At 50.2% G+C, this 27154-nt stretch overlaps 1 protein-coding gene and 1 long non-coding RNA gene across 16 annotated transcripts in view; one reads left to right on the top strand and one right to left on the bottom strand.

Moving 5' to 3' along the window:
• The window catches only part of Ctif (cap binding complex dependent translation initiation factor), a 296184-nt gene that overhangs the window by 199638 nt on the left and 69392 nt on the right, over nt 1-27154 (top strand). For 8 of the 15 annotated variants that reach the window (XR_004514784.1, XM_033757487.1, XM_033757483.1 and 5 more), the window contains 3 exons: nt 8042-8582; nt 11452-11751; nt 18833-18973. Coding sequence is in view for 14 of the 15 variants with exons in the window: in XM_033757487.1 (XP_033613378.1) it covers nt 8042-8582; nt 11452-11751; nt 18833-18973 (982 nt within the window). In the remaining variant the exon portion in view is untranslated. The remainder of the gene's footprint in view (nt 1-8041; nt 8583-11451; nt 11752-18832; nt 18974-27154) is intronic. The other 7 variants (XM_033757492.1, XM_033757491.1, XM_033757494.1 and 4 more) reach the window with 5 other exon arrangements.
• LOC117283758 overlaps nt 1-27154 on the bottom strand; it is an 88396-nt gene that overhangs the window by 10376 nt on the left and 50866 nt on the right. The gene's annotated exons all lie outside the window — the stretch shown is intronic.

Raw genomic sequence — 27154 nt, 5'->3', positions numbered from 1 at the left:
GTGTGTGTGTGTGTGTGTGTGTGTGTGTGTGTGTGTGTGTGTGTGTGTGTGTGTGTGTGTGTGTGTGTGTGTGTGTGTGTGTGTGTGTGTGTGTGTTAACCTCTGCTTCCAGGCTCCACCTGCAGATGCTTGGGATAAGTTAAACTGCCCTGACGTGTGTGTGTGGGGGGGGGGATAAGTTAAACTGCCCTGAGCTGCATGAGAGCTCCTCCAGCACTGTACCTCTACAGCTCAGCTGGAGATCCTTATTTTGTCCCCATCAGCTGCAGTAGAGAATGTGGAGGTGGGCAGGAGTGGAGCAGCCCGTGATAGTAATAAGTACTCATCACTTTCCCTGAAGGCATGAAATATGAGCCCATGCATAGCTTTAAAACCACTTGCCCTAGGAATTTTGCTTTCAAAAATTTTTAAGCAGACCTACAAATTATGTGGTAAAGTGTCCGACATTGAGAGAACCATAATAAGCCAGCAGCCCTCAGAATATCTAGTTGGGAACGATTATGAAATAAAAAACGAACAGAGAGATGTTTGTCTGTACTTGGACTGCTGTTAAAAAAGAAGCATTTTTTAAAACAAAATTTGAAGTTATTCTCCCTACAGCACCCGCCTCCCAAACTGCAGCGGTGGTGTTCTGAGAACTTTATTTTTTATAAAAGAGAGGCGTCTTAGAGTAAAACAAGACATCTGATTTCAGAACACAAAGAAGAAAGAATAAACTAAATGACTGATGGAAAAAGCATAAGCTAATAATTTCCATTCTCAAACCAAAAGAACACAAAGGTATTCTTGCTCTAGAGGCAGGTGCTACCAGTAGCCCAAATGGAATATTATTCTGATCTTTCAAGCCATCCCCTCACTGAGCAGAGACATCATCCCCAGAGCAAGGGTCGGAGCAGACAGTCGCAGGCAGACATGGGTGCTTGCTCTTGTGTGTACCACGCTGTCACACGGAGTGCTCACTATGTCTCCACAACCTGCACCACACACCCCTGTGTCTGAGGCCCAAAGCGGCCTCCTTGCCTGGCAGCTAAGAGCAGAAGTGGCTCATCCTGGCCCAGCCAAACCCAAACCCACAGGTCTCATGGGAAGCAGCCAGCTGGCCCCTGACAAAGGTATCAACGAAATCCAGCGCCAGCAAACACAGAAGAGAGAGGAGCTGGTTTTGGCCAGCTCAACCAGTGACTGCTAGCAAATTTTTGTGAATGGCTGGAGCAGGAAAGCCTGGGTCTCCATTGTTGGGGAGCAAGGCCAGGACCAGGCTTGTCCAGTGGTTCCAGCAGCCCTCTCAGCTCCTTCCCAAACTAAGCGTTAGGCCTCGTGTGGTTGTTGCCACAGATGGCTCTGTGGTAATTCAGCCCTGCTGCCCTGAGGAGCAGTCTCAAGGCAATGGAAGTCAGACAGGAAGTGACTGCTGGGTCCTAGGATGAATGGACAGGCTCAACACACTCTGGAAAGGCTGCTGTGGGACTTAGCCTCCCTGAGCCTCATCTGGTACATCTACAAAATGGGACAGAATGAACACACACTTCGCAGACAAAGAACTAGAAATAGCAAATGAACACATGAAAACATGTTCAACATCACTGGTCATTCAAGAGATGCAAATGAAAACAACACTAAGGGGCCAGGGACTTAGCTCAGTGGTGCTGCCGCCTGCCATCCCCACAAGTGCAAGGACCCACGTTCGATCCCTGATACCTAAAAGAAAAAGAAAACAACACTAAGTTTCCATCTCACCCCAAAAAGAATGGCAGCTATCATGAAATCGACCAATAACAAATGCTGGCAGGGCTGTGAGGAAAGAGGCTCTTGATGGGAGTGTAGACTGGTGCAACCACTGTGGAAACCAGTATGGAGATACCTCAAAGAGCTAGGATTGGAGGTCCCATTTGACCCAGCTATTCCTCTGCTGGGTATCTTCCCCGAAGAATTAAAAGAATCATATCACAGTGATACGTGTGCACCTATGTTCATAGGAGCACAATTTGTAATAGTTAAAACTTAGAAGCAGCCCAGTTGCCCATCAACGGGAGACTGGATAAAGAAAATGTGTTTTGTTTGTTTTTGTTTTTTTTTTTATAAAATGGCCATAAAAAATTAGAAAGTAGAGAAATTTATAGCTAAATGGATGTCATTGAGGCCATAGTCTTAAGTGAAATAAATAGGATACACATGTGTAAATACTAAATAGTTTCTCTAGTGTGAGAAACTGAAAGTGTAAATGAGGACTAAAAGGTATAATAGATAATGTGAAATAGGAAGAAAGGGGGCAAAGGGGAAGGGGAAATGGACAGGGTAAAGGAAAGGAAAGAAGGGAATGGAATTAATATGAGAAATTGAAAAAATGGAAACAAAGCCTTTGTAAATAAGGAGGGTTGGAGGGGTTGAAGGGAGTGCAGGGGGGTGGGAGAAAAAATAAGAACCAAGATAGATCATGTAAAGGTGCAAATTTCCAGTGATGAATGTCATTATATTGTATACCTAAAATGTACAAATAAAATTAATTTTTAAAAAATAAAATAAAATGGGACAAAATGTCCTTAGCCTGCTTGCACACAGAGTGTGCTAGCAATCATTCCCTGAGAACGAAGTGAAGGCTTGTTCAGAAGGAAATAAATGAGAAGAAAGAGAAGCTTCATGGCCCTGGCCACCAGGGGTGCTGGGCTCTTCCCAACATCTCAAGGTCCACCCAGCGGGGCCCATCTGCCAGTTAGCTCCATAGCAGCCCTCCTTTGGAGTCCAGTATTTCCTGGCCAATCAGGAGGGAACACTGAGGGTGGACTTCCCCTCCCAGCAAAGGCAGCCTTCCACATGTGCAAAGGAGTGCCCCCCCCAGCAAGAGTGAGTCTGAGAATGCCCACAAGTACTGGATGGCCTGGCACATTCTTGGTCATTGCTGTGTTGTCACAACCGCTGGCTCCGAGCTCTTTAGAAGCAGGAAGACATGGAATTCCAGGGCCCCAATTTTCCACAGATGAGCAGCACAAGCTCTGCCAGACAAAGCTGATTGCTTTCTGGAGCCCTTGACAAGCCATGTAGAAATTATTTCCTTCCGCTTCCAGGTGGACAGAGTTCTTTTCCTTTTGGCAGGGGAGGGGTGCAGAGAGGGAAATCCCTGAAATGGCAATTGGGAAACTAGACAGTTTTAAGACGGATGCTGGGAAGGGCTTGGTCAATCATCCTTTAGGGACATTTGTTGGGCCATAGCTACAGGCACCACAAAAATTCTAAATAAGGATGACAAAAATTGTGAGACTCAAGCATTATCTGCCAGGGAATTTCCAATTTTCCCCCGGGCCAAAAAATAATTCACACTCAAAGAACAAAGAGACTAGAAGGAGAAAGGACCAGTTATTTGAAAGTAATTGAAAAATTAAAGGAGGAAATTTTCACAAAATGTCATGGGCACATGGTACCCTGAGGAGCTGTCTGGGCACTGCCATTTCTTTTTCTCTTCTCCCCACCGCGGAACACTGACAGTGCTGAAGATGGAATCCAGGGCCTTGTGCATGCTAAGCAAGCCCTCTAGACTGAGCAACACCTCTAGCCCTCCTGAAGCTCCTTCTGCTTTCCTGGGGCTGGTTGGTTCATGCTCCTCAGAATGGGAGCCATCTGAGCAGACTCAGGCATCTGCTCTGGGCCATCTGGGTACCACTTGGTGACAGGATTGCTGGGTGAGACTTGACTCAGTGGCCCCACTCTCCTGATGGACCCAGTTCTTCCTAGGTACCAGTGCAAGTGGTTCCAACCCTACTATTATACCCTGGGCAGTGAGACTAAGTACAGCAGTGATGCCAAGGTGTGCACAGGGCTGTTTTGAGCTGAGGGGCTGCCCCTTCCATCTGGGCATCAGGGCAGCATAGCCACTGTGAAGGAATGTCCATCAGAACCCAACAAAGTAGACCATGGGCAAGGACGAGAACACCACATACCCCTCCTTGGGCTCAGGGATACCCAGTCATCAGGATTCATTTCATTGTACCACATTTCTATAAATATGTTTAAAATGACTTAAATTATTAAAATAAGTACAGATAACTAAAACTTTATACAAACAAATATCAGAAGACTCAGAAAGGTGAGAAGAAGAAAGCAGACAGGCCAGGGACCTGGGGACCTGAAAAATGCCACCATGGTAGGTTGCTCAAACTTTCTTCTTGGCTTCATACATCCCAGACCTGGAGCTAAAGAGACAAGAAACCCAGCAATGCCATGTGGAACAGGCGGACAATAAAAAAAAACAGCCCCCCCCCAAAAAAAAGCTGCTCACTCTAGCCAAAGGGCCAGGGAAGGGTTGTCTAGCACAACAGATCACTTCAGGGTACAACCACTCTCCTCCAGCCCAAAGCCCCAGGAAAGGCTCTGTCCCCATCCCTCACTGAGATGAAGGCTCGTGACAGACATAGACTCCCCACCACCACCACGCTGATATCAGTGAGACTGAGTGAGGAGAGTTGGGATTTTCATCCTTGTGAGTGATAATGAGCACCTCTCCCTCTGTCAGTGGAGGCTGCTTGGAAAGTAGTGAGTCCCAACCCCATCCAGCAGGAAGGGAGTGCCCCTGCCTGTCTGTGCTGGGATGGTATCAAAGGCAACCTAATGAGAGTCCCCAGTGAACTCTCATTGGTGTGAGTGGAAGACCAGTGGAGAGCTGAGCCCACACCCCTTCCCAGTAGTATTGAGAAAGCCCTCTGGGTGTCAGGGATGGCCCATGGGGGATGTAGACTTATACCCTACTGGGAAATGACAAGGCCACCCCCCACAACGACTGACCAAAGCGAGGGCAGAGGAGGCCAGCTCAGAAAGAAAGTAGAATTAAGTCCAGGATCTCAGCATAACATCCAGTGTCCAGCTCTCACTTGAACAGTACTTGTCACACCAAAAACTAGAAAGATCCCAAATTGGAAGAAAGACAATAAATAGATGCCAAATTTAAGAAGAAAGATGTTTTAGAATTATCCAACAAAATTTTTAAAGCAGCCATTATTTTTTAAAAACACTTAAAAGGATGAACAACTGGGCCAGGGATTTAGGTCAGTGGTGCTGCTGCCTGCCTTGCAAACGCAAACTTGATCCTGGGAACCAAAACAAAACAAAAACAAAAACAACAAACAACAAACAACTAGAGTATATTTGAAACATGAGAAAAATAGAACTTGGCAAAATAATAGAACATACAAAAAAGGACAAAATGGAAACTTACAAGTTAAATTAAAAATGCAATAAATGAGCTCAACCCTGCAATAGAGGGACAAAGGAAAGAACCAGAAAATGGGAGAGAGCACAGTAAAAATTACCCAATGCAAGCAACAAAGAAAAATAAGACTAAAGGGGAAGGAATTAAGCTTCAGGGGCCTGGGCACTGTGACAAAATGTCTAACATCCACGCCACTGGAATCCCAAACAGAGAGAAAGCATCGGACTAAAACAAAAATCACTTAATAATGGCTGAAATCCTTCCTGCATTGTGGGTGAGATGGCAAAATGGTACGGTGTCCCTAGAAAACTGTTTGAGAGTTAAGAGAAAAAAAATAAAGATATTCAGGTACTTTAGGATCAAGCAGTGGCAAGGCTGGGCATTTGTCCCAGGGAAATGAAAGCCACATTCATACAAAAACCAGAGCCACTCAGTGCATAATAGCCCCAAACCAAAAACAACCCAGATGACTTCCACACGTGAATGGTTAAACAACTGTGGTACATCCATACATGGAGCACCGCTCAGCAACCAAAAGAACAAAGCCTTGATACACACAGCAGTCAGGATGGATCTCTGGGGAATCTTACAGAATGAAAAAAGCCAATCCACAAAATGTAGGATTCCATTTATGCAGCATTCTTGAAATGGCAACATCATAGAAATAGAGAATGGGTGAGCAGTTGCCAGGAGCTGGGGGTAGGGTAGGGTGAAATGGAAGCCAGTGTGATTACCAAAGGCCTAGAGGAGGGGCCTTGTGCTGGAAATGTCCTGTATCGTGACTGTTGGTGTAGGTATCCTGATGTGATATTGTGCTGTGGTTTTGCAAGATTTTACCAGGATCTGGGTAAAGGGGGCAAGGATCTCTCTGTATTATTTCTTAAAATACATGTGGATCTATAGTGTCTCTCCACAAAAAATTTAATTAAAAAAATCAAGGTCATCTAGAAGAAACAAAACGTAGAACAAAAAATCTGCATCTCATCTCCCAGAGATAGCCACTGTTAGCGTTTTAGTGGCTAAATCTGTATCCTCCCAGATTTTTCTATGCATGTAAATACTTGCCTTAAATGACACCAGACTTCCATCAACACGAGTGAACTTTGTTACTACATCCTTAAGTACTCCGTGTTCAGTTTTTGCTGTGCTAAACATCACTGTGCTTAAATCCATACATACATGTTTGATCATTTCCTTTGGATTTATTACCACAGATAGAATTGCAAAATTCATTGGTTGCATGTTTTAGAGGCTTTTGAAAAAAATTATCCAATTTCCCTCAAGAAAGCTGATATTAATTTCTACTTCTAATATGCAGTGGGTTATAAGTCACTGCTTTTGTGGAAACCAAAAGATGACTACGTATCTGTCCCTCACTTAACTATTTTAATTACCCTGCAACCATGTCAATGAAGCAAAGAATTTTCACTAATTTTAGTGGGAAAGAAATAATGCATTTTATCCCACCCCAAGATATCCCCAATATTTCACAGATAAAAATGATCAAGCAGACCTTGAAACTGAGTGGTAAACAATCACTAGAAAGTGAGTAAGTACAGTTTGTTTAAAAAATGCAGGCCGGGGATTTAACTCAGTGGTTCTGCTGCCTGCCTCACAAGTACAAGGACCCAAGTTTGATCCCTAGTACAAAAAAAAAAAAAAAAAAATTCAATGAAAGTCTGAGGTACTGAGCTTGGTCATGAAAGAGGTGTTGACTCATTCTTGGGCAAGTAATATCTTTCTGCCAGTTTCTTACCACTTTTCAACTTCTGATGGACACATATCTACCTTGTCCTCCAGCTGCACTGCCAGTGAAGTGATGACACAGAAACCACCCTGAGAGTCACACAGAAATTGACCCCAAGCGCTGTGTGTGGCAGGACACAGCCTCACACGCAGGCCTGGAAGTCTCAAGTATGCCCCTCCACTCCTTCACCTGCCTTCCATCCACACATCCAGACTTTTGCAGTTCAGCCCCCAGTTTCCATGTTCCATGTGCTGTTGTCTGCTTAGAAAGTACAGTCACACAACAAGGGGAAAAAATGAAAACCAAGATCTGTCGTGTAAAGGTACAAGATCCCAGGAATGAATGTAACTGTACTGTATACCTAGAATGTACCAATAAACTCAATAAAAAGAAAAATAAAATATTGTCACATAACTGGGGGCCTTGTTTCTGCCTAAAACCACCATGTTCAAGATCACTTCTGTGTTCGTTTGCTAGGACTGCCATAACAAAATGCCACCAACTAGGTGGATAAAGCAGCAAAAAGTATTTCTCACAGTTCTGGATGGTGAAGTCCAAGACCAAGGTGTCAGCAGGGCTGGTTTCTTCCAAGACCTCTCTCCTTGGCTTGCAGATGGCTACTTTTATGTCCACACATGAGCCTTCGTCTCCATACACAGCATCTTTGCTGTCTCTCTGTGTTCAAATTTCCTCTCATTGTAGGACACTCATCAGTTGGATTAGGGCCCATCCTGACAACCTCAGTTTAGTTTGATCACCTCTTTAAAGGCCCTTATCTCTAAAATATTTTCAGGGAACCCTGCTCCCAAGGGCTGTAACTGACAGCTGGGGTAGAAGCAGGAAGGTTCTCTGCATTTTCTATTGGAACTTTCTGTTGTTCTACATGCCTATATTCACACATCTTCTAATAAGTGATTTTAAGTGAAGGGTTTGTCTGGCTCTTCTTTGTCAACAGAACCCAATACTTGGGAGGTTCTCAAGTGTTTGTTGAAAGAATGAATAAATGGGCACAACAGTGACTTGCTCTCATGTTCAGGTACAGGGACCCTGCTGGCCACCCGGTGACCTCCTCTCTGTCTTTCTCCTTCTGTTTGCAGACGGCAGCAGAGACCTCCAGGAGGAAACAAGCCCCAGCAGCACAGTGACCACCAGCCAGGCAGTGCCAAACACAACAGGGACCATCAGAAGTCCTACCAAGGGGGCCCAGTGCCTCATGCCTCAGGGAGGCCTACCCACCACGGCTACAGCCAGAACCGGCGCTGGCACCACAGCAATATGAAGCACCTGCCAGGCGACAAAGGGGAGGCAGGTGCCCACCGCAATGCCAAAGAAACCATGACCACCGAGAGCCCCAAACTTGAGGACACCACGGGGGACACCAGGCACAGTAGTCTCGAGCCCCCTTGCAGCCCTGATGCCCCAGCCCTGCCAGCATCCGAGAGGGTACCCACACCAGTGCCAGGGGGGCCAGAGGCTGAGACAAAGCGTAAAGACAGTATTATTCCCGAGCGCGTCGGGGAGCGGCCCAAAATTACCCTGCTCCAGTCCTCCAAAGACAGACTGCGGCGAAGACTAAAAGAAAAGGTACCGGTAATTGAATTTTTGTTGTTCTCTTCCAACCGGGAGGACAGCCGAGAGGTAGGCACTTTGGTCTGTGGACTTGGGGTGGAGCCTTGTGGGTTGGGCAGGGCGGTCTGGGAAGCTGAGAAGGGAAGCAGAGGCTTCCATGGCTCTGTGGACTCACTGTGCCAAGCCACCATTGCTATGGTGCCACTGAGCCTCCAGAAGACAAGCTGGTGGCATGAGCCCTTCCAGTATGTGCCAGCCTTCCACCTCTGGTCCCCTGAATGGTCCAGGATGGGTGTTTGGTACCAGCCATCAGCCTGAGAGGCAGAAAATTGGGAGGAAGAGGCACATCCCCAGGGTGATGATAGAGGGTTCCAGGAGCATTTTCTGGGGGTTGGATCCTGCCCTCTGCCTGCTGAGTAGCATTTGGGAAAATGTGAAGAACTGGTTCTCCCCAGCATAAGTCCCACACAGACCTGGTCACTGCTGGGATAGAAACCAAGGGGAGCTGGGCAGAGTGGAAACAGGTGGCCTCAGCTTTCCTATTCCCCACTTTATTTCCTGGCAGCCAGTGAGAGCTCAAAGGTACAAACGGGAGAGGGTTCCAGCAGCATCACCCAGCTGCGAGCTGCCAGATGCACTGGTGTGACCCTGAGAGCCACACACCTCCATCTGCTGCCTAGAGCCTATCCTGCCTCACTCTGGTCTCTGGAGCCAAGTCACCAGGAAAGGAATGGGATCTGTCACTGGCAGCAGCAGGCTCACTGTACATGCCCTAGCACCATCACCTCAGCTCCAGTCCCCACCAAGGGTAGAGGCAAGGTCACCTGGAAAGGAACCACTTCCAAGAAGGCTGACCTGCCTGCAGCCATTCCTATATAGCAGGCAGAGCAGAAGGAGTCCTTCCTCTGTGGCATCCTCAGTGCTTGGGGTTCTGGGCTTCTCCTCCAACCTCTCTCAGCTGCCTTCTCTCAACCTCTTGCCCAGAGGGTAAGCCCAGGACCACCCTCAGGCTAAGGTGGAGTGCCCTCTTCCTGGGTCAGTTCTCAAGCCAAATGCCAAACCTGTGTCCCCGATACCCCAAGAGTCCTACCCTGCTCCTCCCTATGGGAACAGAGCTGAGAGACCAAGAGGAAAGCCTCCCTCACATCCTCCCATGCCACAAGTAGACACCTGGCAGAGCCTCCTACCTGATGGCTGCATTGTGCCTCAGACTGATGAGCTTCCCAGGCTGACTGGGAGGAGGGCTGCTGGCTGAGTTATCTAAATTTCGGCCAGACACAATGCAGGGCAACACAGAAGAAATGCACAGGCTTTAGTGCTCAGTGGGCCAGTCTCAGTCCTCACTCTACCTTTGGCTGGATGACCAATTACCTAACCTCTCTGAGCTCCAGTGTACTCAACTGTAAAAATGGGTGCTCTACTACCTACCTTGCAGAGAAGATGTGAAGATTAAATGAGGTGACATGTATAGAGACCCTCGTGGGTAGTTATTATTCTATCCACAGACCACTGTGCCTGCCAGGGGACCCAAGTAGTTGGGATCTAGGGGCGTGGAGGAAGGAAACAGATAAGGGAAATCTGTAGCACCTTAGATGGGTTTTGAGGGCTTGTCTCAAGTGAGGCCTGCTGGACCAAGAGGACATGGGCTTAGTCTCTTACTGGACCAGTCCTTGTTGTATTGGCTGTCCTCCAAAAATGAGCAAACCCTGGGACAGATAAGCCTCTAAACAAGCCTTCTAAACAAGAATCTCCTCAAGAAGAGATGAGATTCTCTCCTCTTTTGCAGACATGTATAAGTGTTAGGGACCAATGAGAGTGGAGAGCTGTATCTCTTTGATCTAGTCAGGGAGTCAGAGTAATCAGAAGGATTGGAGAGGCTTGAGGGGAAGGAGCGGCTCCCAGAAATCTACCCTCACCTACAATTCCCTTCTCAAGTAGAGACCAGCTGCCATTGGACCCCACATGATAGAACTCAAGGACAGCTCCAGATCTCCTCTGACATGACCATGTTAACCCTGAGTAAACAGCCTCAGAGGGAAACCCAGTGCACATGGCTGGAGGCAGAGAGCAGGATACAGAGCCTCATTCTGCACCTCTCAGCCCAGAAGTCTGGTATTGAGAACAAAGGGCAAGTGCGGGAGGGACCTCATCATGGGACCATGATCCTGCCCTTCAGCCAGATCTCATCTCCCAGTGGTGAAGTTGGTCATGTTCCTGGCCACCAGTTTGTTCTGTTTAAATACATACTTCTGAGACAGCCAAATGCCATTTTCTTCCTTTCCAGCCCTTGGTCTGGACCAAGTTACTGTGAAACTTCGTAGGGATATAGGGTTCTTGCCTGAAGTTTCCCTCCTAGAAGCCTCAGCCACTGGAGTGGCACATTGGAAAATTCCTTGGTTTGTAGTGATTGTGTGTAAAGGAACAGCACAGTCTCCACAGGATGTGAAGCCAGGGCTGTGTCCATGTGGAATCTTATGCCGAGAAAACAGATGATGTGAAGGACACACAGTGGCCACCTCGGGACACCTCTAACCAACATTGATTCTGCTTACCTTCTTGGCCTGGTCTTCCTATCTTCATCTTCCCTTTGACCAATTTCTTACTTGTTACCTTATTCCATCTTTTATGAGCCCTATTAAATCAGTGCTAGGTTAAGACATGTAATGGACATGGAAACAAGTTTAAGAAGTCAATTAGAATCCTGTGTAGGAGGTAGAACTCACAAGAAATGTCAACCCAGGACATTACAGGGGCCAGAAAAGAGTCAGCCAAGAGCCTGTGGGGCATGAGTGTCTTTGGTGGGGGTGAGCATTCCCAAAGGAAGCAGATTTCAGGTTCTCTTTTCTGGGGGAGGCAGCCCTCCTTCCCCCAGGCCACTCACACTCACGAACACCCCACCTACCCTCAGGCACACTTGGTTTGTCCCCCACACCCTCAGGATGAAGTGATGGTGGAGACAACCAACCCTCAGCAGAACAAGATGGACAAGCTGATTGAGATCTTGAACAGCATGCGGAACAACAGCAGCGACGTGGATGCCAAGCTCACCACCTTCATGGAGGAGGCTCAGAATTCTACCAACTCTGAGGAGATGCTGGGCGAGATCGTACGGACCATCTACCAGAAGGCTGTGTCAGACCGCAGCTTTGCCTTCACAGCTGCCAAGCTCTGTGACAAAATGGCGCTCTTCATGGTGGAGGGGACCAAGTTCCGGAGCCTGCTCCTCAACATGCTCCAGGTAACCGGACACCGACAGCTGCTGCCCATGCCCGCTGCCCCTGCATGAAGGTTATTGTTAGTGGGGAGGGCTGCAAGTTCTGACCACTGCTGTCTTGTCCTGAGTTTCTTCCTCCCTTGCCCAATTAATTATAGAAAATAAGAAGGCAGTCAAGGGGTGAGGGATAAGTGTCCAGATTTATGTGTTTGTATGAGTGCTCCATGGTTACGAAGGACCAATATAATTTTATAGGTGCTTTTTGTTCGACCAGCCTTTCCCTCTTTCTATTTTCATGATGTTGGATCTGTGTTTTGACCTTTGCACGTCTGAGAAGACATGAGCTTGTTGTTCAAGTACCTCTCTCTTCCTCCTCCTCCCCTCGAGAGCCAGCCCCTCAGAGCTTGGCAGCTGTGCATTGGTATAGCTAGGATTGAGATGGGTTTGAGCAAAGCTTTATAGGACAGTCTGACTGCTGCGACACTGGAGCTGTGAGCAGAGGAAAAACAAAGCAATCAAACATTGTCTTGCTCCTTGGTACTTTCCACTAATTAACCTTTTATCCCAGTGTGTTGAACCCCAGTCCTACTTGTTCCTGCCTCCGTGGGACTAGCATCCACCCATGGTCTCATGTGCATGCACAGAGGTTATGTGAGTGAGCACTTTAGGCTGAGCTCAGTACCTTCTCTTCTCACAAGTACCTGTTCTCTTGTGGGCAGCTATACATAAACTAGTAGCCTCAGAACTGTTGGCATCAGGGAGAAATGGCAGGGGACATGGCCATGTACCAGTCCTGAGAGCCATCCATTGAGACTCAGAGCTGGGAGAAAGCCATCTGTCGTGCTATCTTGTGCTTGAGATACTAGTTAAGATATACATGGAGCTGCTGCCCCAGATCAGGGGAAAGGGTCACTTGGAAGCTGTGAGAGGAACCACTTGCAGGTCTGTGGTAACTGGGATTATTCAAAGTGCCACATTTCTGCTAGCACAAGGGGTTCCACTCATAATTACACCTAGACAACAGGGGTAAACAAAGGCCCATGAGGAGCCTCATTTCAGCCGCCCAGCTCATAGTTTGCTGTCTCTTCTCTAAAAGTGACAGGAGGAGGTTGCTGTGGGCCATCCACCTGTGGCTACACCACCCCATGCCTGCCTGTCCTCTTCTCTCCCATGTGTCTCGCTCATTGCAACCTGAGCCCTCCCTGGCCAGCCCAGGCTGCTTCTCTCCAGATCCAGTCCCTGATCAGGTTCCCATTCCTGGATCGCCCACACTCCCCTGGTGATGAATTCCCGCATTACCTGAGGGATTTGCACATTGGGCATGTTCCTCGTGGGGCGGAATGTCCTGGGAGAGCGTAGAGGGTGACAGGCAGGGAGAGGCCTGTCTGCCATGTTCCACCAGGCATGGGGGAGTCAGGGACAGGAATTGGCTTTGGACTTGGCTTTGGGATTTTTTTTTTTTTTTCACTGAAGGGCCAGGATGGTGCAAGAGTTCTAAACTATGACTGCCAACTCCAAGTAGCCCAGCCAGCCCCTGTGACAGACAGATACATAGGGTGTGGGGCACCCAGGGAAGATAGCTGGCTACAGGGGACACCCCAAATCAGGCATGTGTTCTAGCCATCCATGGTAAGAGCAGCCTTGCTCACAAGTGTCCAGACAAGCACCACACCTGGGAAATGCTTGGCCACAAAAGGGGCCCAGTGACCGTTGTACCTGCCTTATGATCACCCACACGTTCCACTGGCTCAGGACAGGCTCCCAGTGTCCCTCAAGGTAGGAACTTGTTGAACTGTGTTTGATGCAATGGAGTCCTGTCCACATCCCCCACCCACCACCTTCTACCAGACTTCTTGTGCTGAGACACAATGGTGCAAACACTGGGGTGGGTAGCGCTGAACTGAACGCTGGGACTGGGTGCTAGACCAGGCTCAGGCAACAGCAGCTGGAAACCAGCCCCTGACTGCTGGGGATGAAGTGGGACCTTGGGAAGGAGCACAAGTGAGCCTGTCCCTTTCACACTGCCTTGCCACTAGCTAAAGCAGTCTTGCCTCCCCTCATCCTCATAAACCACCTTATCCCATATGTGGTTCATCAGTAGTTCTGTCATGAGTGATACAGAATTTGTAGCCAGCCCCAGAAGCCCACCTACTGATGCTATCTTGTGTCCACGCAGAGAACTGGCTCTTCCACATTCTGCCCATGCTCCCACCACCATCCCACAGCCAGGCCAAGCCTCGAGCTACACCCTGTGTGGACAGACTCTCCCCCTGCCCATGTAGAGTTTACTTCCCCTCCCACCTTAAATATCCAGCCCTTTGCCAGTGCAACCTGCACCCATGCTTCAGATGGTGCTCAGCACTCCTGGAAACTCACTCTGGCTCCTGCAGCACCCAGCCTCTGTCCTAGCCCCTGGTGCCTTGCAACAAATATTCAGGTACCAGCTTGAGGCTCAGGATTCAGGGGATGAGGGACAGTCCACAAATGAAGCTTGTCCCTCAGTGAGGAAGGAGTAGGACTTCACTCAGTGACCACAGGAACACACAGTAATAAACAGGTGCCTGTAGTCATTGACTGCCTCTTCCTGTAGTCATTGGTCTGGGATGCAGGGATTACCTCTGGCTTGTGCATCTTTCCACCCTGGGGTCTGCATGGTTCTCAAGAGGCTCCTGTGATCATGGAGAAATGGGTGCTGGGAGGGGAAGGCATTAGAATCTTTGCTTTCTCCTCTCGCTGGCCATGGGCCTGGGAACAGCTATAGTTCTGGGCAAGAAAGGAACTCCTGGAGGCCCATGTTGTGAACGGCAGGGCTTGTCCTTCCCACAGTGGTAGAAGTAGACCATATACCAGCTGGAACACCTGTAGCTCACCTCGTAGGCCACCCCTTGCCCCCTTTCACGTGAGTGAGGAGAGGCTTCATCTGGGCACTGAGCCTCTGGGCCATTGGTCCAAGTCCCTTTTAGCTGCTGTAGAAAGCCTTTGGCTCTGTGGAATAAAGCTTCCCTGAGCCCCTGATTACATGGCTCAGAGGAAGCCAGACTATATGCATGGGCCCCCTTCACCCCTCTCTGTAGCCACAGAAGTGGCAGTTTGCAGCAGGGCTTTCTGGGCACCCTCAGGCACGGACACTCACTGCCCAAACCTGAGATGTCCAGAAGTAAAGCAGCAGGCGCAACACAACCACTGATTCCCTCTTAACACCTGGAGAAAGTCTTCCTTCCCCTGTTCTATCTTCTGTCAACCTCATATGCAGCCCTCTCCTGGCAGACAGTCCTAGGCCTGGCCCACATCAGACTTCCTTCTTCTTTCTCTCTGAGGTTCGTGCTCAGTTCCATCCATTAAAGCCCACTTGGCTCCAGATCCCCAGCCAGCCCCTAGTCCAGTTCAGCAGCCTTTGGGGTACCTCTCAGGTGGCCAGTTTTGGCTGCCACCTCCTCATGAACAGGAGAACAGGAAAGGGAAGTCCAGGCTGCCTTCATCTTCTCCAGCCTCAGTTTCCCCTCTGTGCAGTGAGAGAGCTGGGTGGGACCATTCCAGGACCTCATACTTCCTCACCATCATCTTGAGATTCCTTCCCAAGGAGGTAACAGCTACCTTTTCTCTCCCACTGGCCCCATCTCTCTCTGTCCTCAGCTCCTTTCTCTACTTCCTCTTCCTTCTGGTGTCAGCTATCTATTGGGATTGCTATCACATATTTTAGGGAAAGGATCTCATTTTCACCCACACTGCCAGGCTAGGCCAGAGGCTTGGCCACCCAGGAAAGCTGGGGAAGTGATCAGCCATGCAGCTCAGTGGACCGCACCCTTTCCCTCGGAGGCTCCCAGCTTCTGTTGTTCACAGAGTTCTCTACTGAATAGGTTGTATGCATTGATTGTTTCTGACTTCCTTGAGACTGTAGGCTGCTCTGGGAAGAAGTATCCAAAAGTCTCCCTTGATCCTCATCAGAGAATTGCCATGTGATCGCAGGGAAGGGGAAGGCTCCAGTTTCACCGAGAAGTGAAGAATGAGTGTGCCTCTTTTTATGGGATCTTTGGAATGACAGGAATTGTAGGCCTGGGCCCCCTCCACCCAGCACTGCCCTGTCACCGCCCCAGGCCTTCCACTTGGGCTCAGGGAGTGCTCCTTTGCTGAGATATGCTTGGGTAGTACAAGTTCAAGCCCTTCTCTGTTGAAATGTGTGTGCCCTGTTTAGCTGAGAGGTGTCTGCATTTGAGCTATGCAGAACAAAGTATTATTAGAGTAGGCATCAGTGTGTCTGTAACCGAACCCAGCCTTCCCTAACAACTGTTGCCAACAACACATCTAACAGAAGGATGCAATACTTTTTTTTGAAGGGAAAAAAAAAAAAAGAATTTTATCTTGACCAAGTCGTAAACACAGAAGGACTGTTGTGAAAAGACAACACAAAATCAGAATCTGGAATGTGACCAGATTTCAAAATAAATTGCTCTCCCCCAGTACCTTCTAGATTTAGCCCCTTAAGAAACTCACCACAAACTAGAGAATGGATGAAATCGGAATTTCTGGCAGGTCACCATGAAGTCTTGTGTTCCGGGCTTTTGATATAAGATGTTCAGTTTGGTGGGGTCTCTAGATATGATTTTAGCCCCCTGAGGGGCACTCAGATTTCTGGTCTGGCTGTCCTTAACGTAAATCAAAATATTGTCTCACACTCTTCCTTCTCTGCTTAACCTGGGCTCAGCCCTTCTGGTCCTGTGTTGAAAGCCTTGAATAGAAGAACCTGGCCATTCCTCTAATTCAGTTCCTAAGAGGAAACCCTCTTTTTCTCTGGATCTCTCCAAGTTTCCAGAAAAATCATAAAGTCCTTACCCTTTACTAGAGACCTGGAGTTCCTAACCCTCATCTTCCTCAGAGAAAGGAAGGTAAGGGACTGACTGGATGCTTGGAGTTAGTTCCAAGCAAGTCTGAGTTGTGGATTTCTTAAGGGTATAAATCCTACCTGTTATCTCCCATCCCCAGATCCTAGCATTATGATAGGTACATAGCACATGCTCAGTAAATAGCCATGGAAGAGAGAGATGGAGACCTCAGTTTCAGATCTTCTCACTACCAGGGATGCAAGCCGGTTGCTGTGTCTGAATCTGAGGTGGGTCTCAGGTCAGGGATCTCTCTCCAAGTTTACTGACAGCAAAAGTGGCTCAGTGAGACCACAAGTCATGAAGCTGGGCTCCTGGCCACCATGCCACTCCCTGAATAGAGTATGGGATCAGAAGCTTGGGAGAATCAAGAATCCATAGCCACTAGTGGTGATCTCAGAATCCACCCTGTAGAATAATCCCACTAGAACTACAGTGGTCCCTAAATTCCTGAACCTTCTGGACCTCTGGATGCGTGAGGGAACATCACCGTCCATGCATACTGGTTCACCTGAACCACCTGGCTGTTATCCCAGATTCCCTCCTCCTCTCACCCTGTCCCTCCACACAGACCTCCCTCCCTCCTGTATACCCACTGCTGAGCCCATATGCACTCCAGGCATGTGAACTAATTTCAGTGCTGGCCCAAGCTGGGCACACCCCAGGATAGAAGCACATTGTTCTGAGCATTCCACAGCCTGAGCAGAAGCCCTGGGCCACATCCCCTCTTCAGGCTGGGGAAAATCAGGAGAGACAGAGCAGAGGGCCAGAGGGCCAGCCAGTAGTGCAAGCCTTTTCCCAGGGGCAGGTCATGGGGGCAATTCTGGAGGCCCATAAAGGTCTTTTTTTCTCAAAATTGCTGGCATCTGAGCACTTGTGCAAGTCATCTCTGCCCATACTGAAGTCCAGGGCCTGTGAGGGGTGCACAAAGAAACACACACATCCCCCAGGATGGGCACTCGCAGACCTCAGCAGACCCACCTCATGTGTCACAGAGGACCAATTGTCATAGGAGTTTGAACCTATGCCAAGTCTATCAGGTCATGCCTGACAGGGAGAGCTGATGCCCAGCCTGTACCCAAACTCTTAGTGCCTGCCCCCTGCCACAGCCAGACTGGGCAGGAACTCTGCATCTTGGACTGCACGCATTCCACCTGCTTTTCTGCAATCTTCTTTCCTGCCCGTATTCCTTATTGAGCACCTTCTGTGTACCGCACACTGTGACAGACCCATCTCAGCTAATTTGCCAGATTCACTAGTCCTCTTAGCTCTCAGATCCAGCTGGGATGTCCTAAAGTCAGGATTCAGACCAGATTTCTCTGACTGTTCAGTTGTAGAGGTGGAGCAAGGAACGTGGTAGTCTAAAGGTACTAAGGATGGCACTTTGGAATGCTCAAAAGGACAAAGCAGCTAATGACTTGGATATTAAAATATAATTTGGTTTTTGAGCCAGAAAATAAAGAGGGGAAATAAAATGACCACAGACCCTCAGTCAGTCCTGGAGGGAGCCAGAACAGCTGCCCTTCAAGTATCCTATCCTTAGGTGGGCCTGGGGTGGGGCAGAGCCAACCACTCCCTGGCCCCACAGAGATCCAGGAGATTCCCTGCAAAGCCAGACATCCAGCCTGCTGCTACTGGGATTCAGAATCCCAGAGAGCCCTGCTCTTGAGAAAACCCAGATAGGCTTTCTATATACAGCACGAACATCTGCAGGTCTCATAGGCAGCTTCTTTCAGGACACAGAGATCCTAGATGTACCAGGGTCATGGGACTTTTAGGCAAAAGGAATGTTTCTTATGATAAGTGACCACTGCCCTGCATTGTTAGGAGTGTAGGTGGCTCAAGAGGGTGAAAAGGGGAAGAGCCAGTTAAGCCTGAAGCTTCTTGAGTCAGGCCAGCTGGACCCTCTACAGCAAACAGGCACCCATCATCTCATGAATCTCACTTCCCTAGACAGGATTTCTTGCCCTGAGGCCTTGCAAACCCAGTGTGCTAGTAGGGAAGAGTTAGTGCTGACTGTGAGTGATTAAAACTTGTCTCTGGGGGGCACTACAGTGTCTGTTTGGTAAAGAACCACAAGTTGTGGTAGAAATTGAACTTAGAGCCAAGCTGTCCTCAGTTGCCACCCCATCGGGGTAATGCCCTGCTCTGGGGAAAAGGGAACCCTAGGACTCTCTCGCAACTCACATCACAGATCCCCAGGGGTGACGTTTTTCCCTCCTGTGCAGATTTATTTAGGGGCAGTGAGGACAGGCGGTGGCTGCTCATTGACCAATGATCTTACAGAAGGCCTGGGACTTGGCAGATGTCTCCTTCCTCCTCGTGTGTTCTGCCTCCTCCAGAGAGCCTTCCCTGGCCTCCCAGTCCAGGTACCTCTCCTTTCCCTGAGCTTTTAACATTGACTGTGTAAACTTTGCACAGAATATGCAAGAATATGACTGGGTCATCATTGTGTCCCACTACCTAACTGGCACATAGTGGGCATTCAACAAGCATCAGTTGGCTGGTTCCAGAAGCTTCAGGTCCGTGGGACAAGGGAGCATCAAGTGTGCAGAGTAATTGCACAGGTCATCACCAGGGAAGGAGATGGGGTAGAGGAGCTTTCCTAGGGTCACCATCCCCCATGTCCCTGGCAGGCCATATCCTCCTCCCTGTGTACCCTCACCCCCCAGGCCAGCTTCATTTTCTCTGCTAAATCCCCTGAGGGAACTTGGCCGGGCACTTCCCCATCTGAGGCTGCCATGCCGAAGCAGGCCCTGAAGATAAGTGGGTTATCGGAGAAGGCCAGCTCAGGTGTCCTGGGCCCCAGAGGGTCACCCCTGGCTGGCTGGCAGTTCACCCCAGCGCTACCACCCCCACCAAGCCAGGCAGGCAGGAGACAGCAGATCCCTTCCCACAGCTCAGCTAGTGGCCAGCCCCCAGCCGCCACCGGGAATCTGAGCTATGCTAAGCGGCTTCAGATCTCAGCATCTCAGCCCTGCGGGGGCACAGCCGGCCCAGACAGGGCGCCTCTACCTGCAGGGCTGCCGCTGGAAAGCTGGCACCACCAGGGTGTTGGAAAAAAAAATCTCCCTGCAGGTTATGTAACTGCTTACCACCCTGGCCCTGGCTACCTCAGAGGCCACAACCCCCAAGGGAGAACAGCAGGGACGGGAAGGAATTGCAGAGGGTCACTCTTTCAAAAAAAGAAAATCATATTAAGTTGTTGGAGGTCTTCCCAGGACCCAGCCCTGGCAAGGCCATGAGTAGACTGAAAGGATTGAGGGGCTACCATGTAGGGAGGACATTTTCCAAGGAACAGACCCATAGTGGGGCGTGGTTACAAGGGAAAAGGAAGGGCAGTTTTGATGTCTGTGTCTGGTTTTTGTTTTTGTTTTTTGACATCTTTAAAAATTGTGATCATTGGGCCAGGGATTTAGCTCAGTGGTTCCTCCGCCTACCTTGCAAGCGCAAAGACCCAAGTTCAATCCCCGGTACCAAAAACAAAAAAATTGTGATCCCATGCAACATAAACTTCAGTCTTAAACAACTTGAAAGCACATCTCAGCAGCACAGTGCTAGGCAACTACTACAGCTACCCACCTAACCCAATAACCACTCTATCACCTGAAACTGAAGCCCCTCTCTGCCAAACAGTAACTCTTGATCACACCCCCAGCCTCCACCAACCTCCATGAATTTCTCCTGTGTCTGTATAGCATACAAATGGAAGCATGTCATCTTTTTCTTTTTTGCATGTGGCTTATTTCACTTAGTGTGATGGTTTTAAGGCTTATCCATGTGATAGCATGTGTCAGATTTTTCTAATTGTTGATTATTTCAGTGTGTGTGTGTGTGTGTGTGTGTGTGTGTGTGTGTGTGTGTGTGTGTTTATTCATCTCTCCAACAGTGGACACTTTGGGTTTTTCCACCTTTTGACTTTTGTGAATAATGCTGCTGTGAGCACAGATGTGCAAATGTCTGTTTGAATCCCGGCTTTCAGTTCTTTGGGGTCTATACCTAGAAGTGGAATCACAGAATCACATAGAAACTGCATGCTTAACTCTTTGAGGAACTGCCAAACTCATCTGGAGGATCCTTAGGAGGATTGCTGTGAGTTCAAGGCAAGCCTGGGCTACATAGTGAGTATAAGCCTGGCCCGAACTACATAGCAAGCTCATGACAATCCTCCTGCCTCAGCCTCCTAAGTGCTGGGATTATGGGCATACACCACCATACCCAGAAATAAGATCCTTCCTTTTAATGACTAATTTGTGGCACAAGAAATCATTGGCACAGCCAAGAGTGAGCCACCTGGCCCTGGCTGGCACCTGTCACCTAAGCAGTTTAGAGCAGGGTCTACAGTCTTACAGCCCTCCACTCACTCATCCACTAAATGAACCATAATACCTGTCTCCTCCACCAGCTTCCTGCCAGTCATCATGTAACAATTCACTAAAACTCCTATAGTATCATTTTGTCTGTGTCCTCCAGAAGGGACTTCTGAGTTTCATAGCAGCGTGTTCTTCCTTTCCCTGGAGAATCCCACTCATTCCTGGTTCCCAGGAGATGCCCATACAGTTCTTCTTTTACAAGTCCAGGGCCCCCCAGGCACACTAGGACTTGGGGTTGGATGCAGCACACTGCATGGCCCTAGAACCCAGCCACAGGGCAAGCCTACAGAGGGCCCCAGGGCTTGCTGGTGCCCTGAGCTCGGCACTGTTAAGCCCCAGTGAGATGGCCACCCACCGGCCTCCTCCATACTAGAGAAATCAATTTGGGAACATCAAAGGAGAAGGTAGGCCCTAGAGTGGGGGGAGGCTTCCTGGAGGAGGCAGCATGAAGGAAGAGGCAGGATTTAGGTAGAGAAGAAAATGGGGGGAAAGTGCAAAAGCTTGCATGGGAAGGAGATGAAGGAGGGTGGAGGGAGGGAGAGAGGGCTGCACAGGAGGGTAGAGAGGAGGAAGACATGACTCACTAGCCTGGCTGAGGGTGTCAGACAGCAGGGGCTCTTCAATGGCAGCAAGCCCAAGGATGAGGTGCCCGGCAAGGCTGTGACCCCGGGTCACCGTAGCCACACTGGCCAGTTCATCCTGCAGTTCATCCTGCTGGCGCCGGCTTCTCACCATTTCAGGCCAAGAGCATATTTTCATCCAAAACTAAAGCTTTTGCTTCAAGAGTTGTGTGAGCTTCCTGCCAGCCTCAGGCCTTTTCCAGTCTTGGGCAAGAGGCAGGGCAGACCCAGCCTGAGCAGCGGGATTGGGAGTGCCGAACCTCAAGCTTCCACAGAGGCAGGTAATATGGATTCAAGGCCTAGCATCTCAAGCAGCAGGCCCATCTAACTCCCTTCCCTGATGAAATCACTGCCTTGTAGGAAAGGCGAAGGATCCAGGTGCCACTGCGTGTGGCCCACTTAGCCCACAGTGTCATCCGTACCCTGAGATGCAGCATTGTCATAGAGCCCTCCTACTGCAGCAGCCATGAGCCCTGGAGAGAGAGAGAGCCAGAGCAGAGCTGTGCACAGTCTTTGGGCCTTCTCCTCTTTACCCTACCCCAGCGCACAGCCTCTAACCTCCCTTAGAGGGGCTGGGCGAGACAGGAAGTTTGAAATCAACCCATTGCCCTAGCTCTACCCCCTTAGATTCGGTATCCCTTGGGCAATGGGTGACCAGTGGGTTCCTGGAGCCCTGTCCCCACCTCTCACAGCCCCTGGGTGCCTGAGCCTGTGACAGTGATGTGGAGGGCTGGGCTCAGGAGAGCCTGGCTTACGTGAGGGTAGGAAGAGAAGATGGGGGCTACGTAGCCTGCACCTGGCCAATGTTTTTCCAAAGCAGGGTTTAAGGTTCAGGGTAGAGGATGCACTCTGGGCTGCAGGAGGCCTGGGTTCCAGCCCCAGCTGCCGTTCTGTGGTGCAGCAGCCTCAAGCCAGTCTTTCTGCCCTTCTGCTGACTTCCTTAGCCATAAAATAGAAGGGTTAGAAGAAGTGGTTTCAAAGCTCTCTTCCCAACAAAACTGTTACTCCACGGCAGACATGCTGCACATGCAGAAGGTGCCTGTTATGTGGCCTTTGCTCGCTGGTGGGTTGGTTGATGAGGAGGAAGCCCCATTTCGACTTCCTGCCAGTGGATGGTCCTCACTTGCTCCTTTCCCTGCTCCAGGCCCCACCACTGAGCCTGAAGCCTGTGTGGCTCTTGCCTCCTCCAGTTGGAGTTGTCACCCAGATAGGCCGAGCAGCCTGCAGGGGGCACTAGCATGCAAGGTGACCTCACCTGCCTACAGCCACTCCAAGCATTTTGGCACCCTGGGGGTTGTCCCACAAAGAAGATTTAAGCCCTGTGATGGTGATTGCCACCAGGCCACCTATTTTGTGCAGTTTCCACAAGGGCTCCATTGGAACCTCAAGAGCAAGCCAGAAGAGTGTGTGTTCCCACTCATACCCAAGGTATCACAGAGGCCACAGCAGGACCACAGCGGTCTTGGGCAGCCTAGTGGAGTCTTGGGTCCCGTTCCCCAAGAGCACTATTTGCCCAGAGAAGCTTCTCTCTGTGCCTAGGGAGCCCAGCTGCCCTGAGAAACCAAGGAGAATTTACAAGCTCCACACTGGTTTGTCTAGTGCTCTTTATGCTCCTTCTCAGACAGTGGGGTATGAGGAGAGCTCTGGCAGTCAGTCAGCAGGGCTCCCCATCTGCACAGTGTGGGCAAGAGGGCCTGCAGTAGAGGTCAGGTCAAGAGCAGGCCTTGCTGGCCTCCACAGCCTCAGGAGGGCAGGGGCAACCCTGGGAAGCACAGCTCCTTGCACAGTGCACCCTCCCCTCATACTTCTCCAGATAGCCCTGGCCAGTGGGCCTCAGGTCACCAGCCATGGGCAACTGTGGGATCCTCTGCTTAACTGCCACTACCTTGGTGCTGGGGCCCCTGTTTGATTGCTGTACAACTTATAGAACCTTCTGACAGGATGCTTCCCCGGATTCTTCAGCAGCCGCCTTGTTATGAGTTTGTAAAGTTGAAGGCAAATAGGCCACAGGATCCTAAAATTCTAGAAAAGCATCTGTGAGCATCACAGGAGCCAGAGTTAGGAGGGCATTTCTCAGCCTGTCTTCTAAGGTACTGACATAGCCAGGTAGAAAAATGGGGTGGATTCCTTTGTAGTGGTTATATAGCTACATTTTATAGCACATTTTAGCTGTTCATTCCAGAAATGCTTGCTGATCAAAGAACACATTTATCAGTTGGGGAGCAGGAGCCTCAGGTCTATAGATACAGAGAAGGAGCTATGCCTGTCAGTCACTTGGGGCCCTGTGGCCAGAGACTGCAGCTTTGGGTTAGAGGGACCCAGAACACACATTTAATTCCCTGGCAGGTGTTTCCTTGTGGTAGAAAAGCCTCATGGTCTCTCTTCATCAAGAATACCCTCAGCCAGTTTGTGCATAGAACTATAAAAGAAAGCCAGCAGAGAGGAGGCCCTGGGGTAGCCATTGAGTTCCTGAACACACTGGAAGAAGGGACAGTTTGTTATGGGCTCTGGGCACTCTAATATCTACTCCTGAACCAAGAAGGCATCCTGTCCAACCCACCGTGAGTCTGTGAACAGGAAGCAGGTGGAATGGTCCCCAGGCAGGCCCAACATGGAGGCAGGGACAGACACTAAGCAGTAGCCAGAGTGGAACTGTGTGTGGCCAGGAGGCCAACGGATAGGATAAGTGGGGCTCCCTGAGGCCTAGACCCTACCCTTGTGTGAGTGCCATCTACCACCACACAGGGACACTCACCCAGCATGTGGTGCGGTCCCCTGGACAAAATGACACCACCCAGCAAGCAGTTCACACAGCACTGACTGACATCTCCAGATGTGACCATCCTTGTTCAGTCCTAACTCTGGCACTTCCAAGTGTAGCCTAGGGCAAGTTGTTTTGTCTCTCCAAGTCTCAATGTACAACTCTAAAATGGGGCTAATCTAGAATGCCTGCCTCCTTTGGCTGACTGAGGCTTGAATGATGGGGGTGATGATATAAAAGTGTGTGACAGCAACACAGCCCAGTGTCCTGCATGTCTAGGAATCCCATCAGGCTCTGGTGGCCAGCAGGGAGCACTATTTACTCTTCCCTTGCCACCAGGCAGGCCCTCTGAAGGCACACATTAGATATCAGCTGAATGTAGACTCTGTAGCCACTAGATTTGAGAGGTGCATGTTTTTACTTTCAAGTTACAGTGGAAAAAGAAAGGCCCAGAGAGTGTAAGAAGTGTGTGAAGTCTCACAACTGGCCAGAGCCAGGGCAGCACTGGAGCCACAGCCCTGACGCCTCGTGCCCTGCCTTCTCAGAGTGCTCTGTCGCCTGCATGCACTTGTGAGTCACAAGTGCAGTGGAGTGGGTGGGGCTGGGCCAGCCAGGTATAGTCAGACAACAGGTGGTTGGGAAGCAAGATAAGAGGCTGGGGTTAGATGACAGTGTTGTTCAGAGCCTCCTCCCCACAGACTAAACAGTGACTATGTACTGTTCCCTGTCATCTTGTGACCAAAAGAATTTGGAGACAGCTTCAGACCAGGGCTCAGCAGGGGACTTGGGGGTGCTCCCTCCCTTCCTGTCTTGCTGGGAGGTTGTGGGGGAGGGGTGTCCCTCTAGACCTGCGAACAGGCAGCAAGATGGCTCCTTGTCCTCTGGGCTTCCCCTGCATCCCACCCACTGGTATCCAACCCACTGTCCTCATGATTCATGAATGCTAAGAAAGCTAAGAAAAGGAAGCTCAGTTCGGTTTGTTTGGCTTCCAGTTGGGGCCCTAGGGCTGGAAACTGCAGCTCTGGGTTAGAGAGGGTCCTGGTTTGTGGATCTGCTGGTGCCTGCGTGTCTGAGCACCAGTGATCCCTCCTAGGCAGCCCCAGTGGCCAGAGGCAGACGTAGGAAAGCAGATCACATCTGTGGTGAGACCCTGTCTTAAGTCGCCTGTCTAGGCCAGAGGAAGTGTGGTAATACCTTCAACGGCTCCTTCCTCGCTGCTTACCCAGCCTGCACAAGCAAGGAAGAGAGACTGAGAAGCAGAAACAGACAGAGACACAGAGAGCAAGAGCCGAGCACTCTCAGTTACTGAGGACCCTGGGGTGTGCTCCCAGGCAGCCGTTGTTGCTCAATCCCAAAGGAAGCCTCCTAAGGTTTCCCCGGCATGTAGCCCAGAGTGTCACCCGGACAAAGAGCCGCCTTGTAAAAAGCTTTCTCGGCAGCCTTTTATTTTTAAACTCACCCCCCAAGCAGTGTAATTTATCGTGACCCCATGCATTGCAGTGGCTGCGGCCGCATTTCAGAATGAGGTTAAGTAGCCCAGAGCTCAAAACTGGAAAGGTCAGAGGGGGGCCAAGGGAGGGTGAGGGACACTTAATACAGCAAGTTCCACACGCACTTCTGCTGCCCTGGTCCGCGTGTGCCCTCTCCCAGCGAAATAGGCAGGGCACCACAGGCACCTAGGCTCCTCAGCCTTACAAAGGGGAAGTTTGCATGTGCCACACTCAACCATACGTAGACGGTGTGTTGGCCGTTACAGCCAGCTCCCCACGCTTCCTCTCCCACCAGCCTGAACAGAAGGGCATTTGGGAGCTGGTTGGGAGGAGAGCCCCAAAAGGGCAAGGTGGCCCAAGTTCAGCTTATCAAGCATCTACTGAGCACCCACTGTGTACCTAAGGGGGCAGAGTGCTGGCATAGGGCTTAGAGGGCGGGGAGTACAGATGGGCTCAGAGGCCCCATCTGTCCCTTCCCCCTCTCCTGGCCCCTTCCGGCATCTACCCCTCCCCGGCTGGCACAGCTTTTCCTCTGCTCAGATCACAGACACCTAGCCAGCCAAAAGATATTTGCTGGGGGAATCACTGAAGGCAAACACCTTTCTCTGTCCCTCCCTTCCTGGGGCTTCTCCCTCCTTTCTGTTTTCAGGCTCCCCAGTGACCCCAAAGGGCTTGTTTGCAAAAGTTTGTTCTCTGGACTTTGTGTTTTTCCCCATCTGCTCTACCCTCCTAGCGCCTGCTGGCTCTGGCCCCAGCGCCAGCCCCTGTCTGTCCCTGCAAACACAAGTCAGCTGTGTGTGCAGACAAAGCCGTCGCAGCGGGGGCTGGGCCCGCAGAAGGGACATTTCCAGGGAACTCTGGGGGTGGTGGCTGGGAGGGCAGAGGCGACTGTCTGATTAGCAGGGACTCAGCGTCACAGTCTAGGGCAATGAAGGCGCGGGGGCCTTGGCTGGGCCCCAGGGGCCAGTGGCTGTGGGTGGTGACCAGAGGAGGCAGCCAGGCTGGAAGAAATCTGCTGTTTGAGAAGTGGAGGAAACGGGCTGGAGAGGAGAGATAACAGCGTGTTCTCTGTGTGTCTGTGTGCGTCTGTGTCTGCCGGCGAGGGTGGCTGGAGCCAGGCGGTCTGAGGCCATATCTAGTGAGATTTTTGTTCTTGGTTGTGAAAGTGACCTATGGAGCCAGCAGCAGGGTTCAGGGCCTGGGAGAGAAGACACGTGGCCCTGCTCTCTCCTCCCCCCTGTCCTGTACTGGTCCCCCTTCCTTCTTGCTTGGTCAAAGAGTAGAAGGAGGGGAAGCATTCCTAGTG

This window comes from Fukomys damarensis, unplaced genomic scaffold (genome assembly GCF_012274545.1).
Source record: "Fukomys damarensis isolate Sample0158 unplaced genomic scaffold, DMR_v1.0_HiC HiC_scaffold_30, whole genome shotgun sequence".
Lineage (NCBI taxonomy): Eukaryota > Metazoa > Chordata > Mammalia > Rodentia > Bathyergidae > Fukomys > Fukomys damarensis.
The sequence above is the reverse complement of the archived record's forward strand: the minus strand, read 5'-3'. Positions and strand labels throughout refer to the sequence as shown.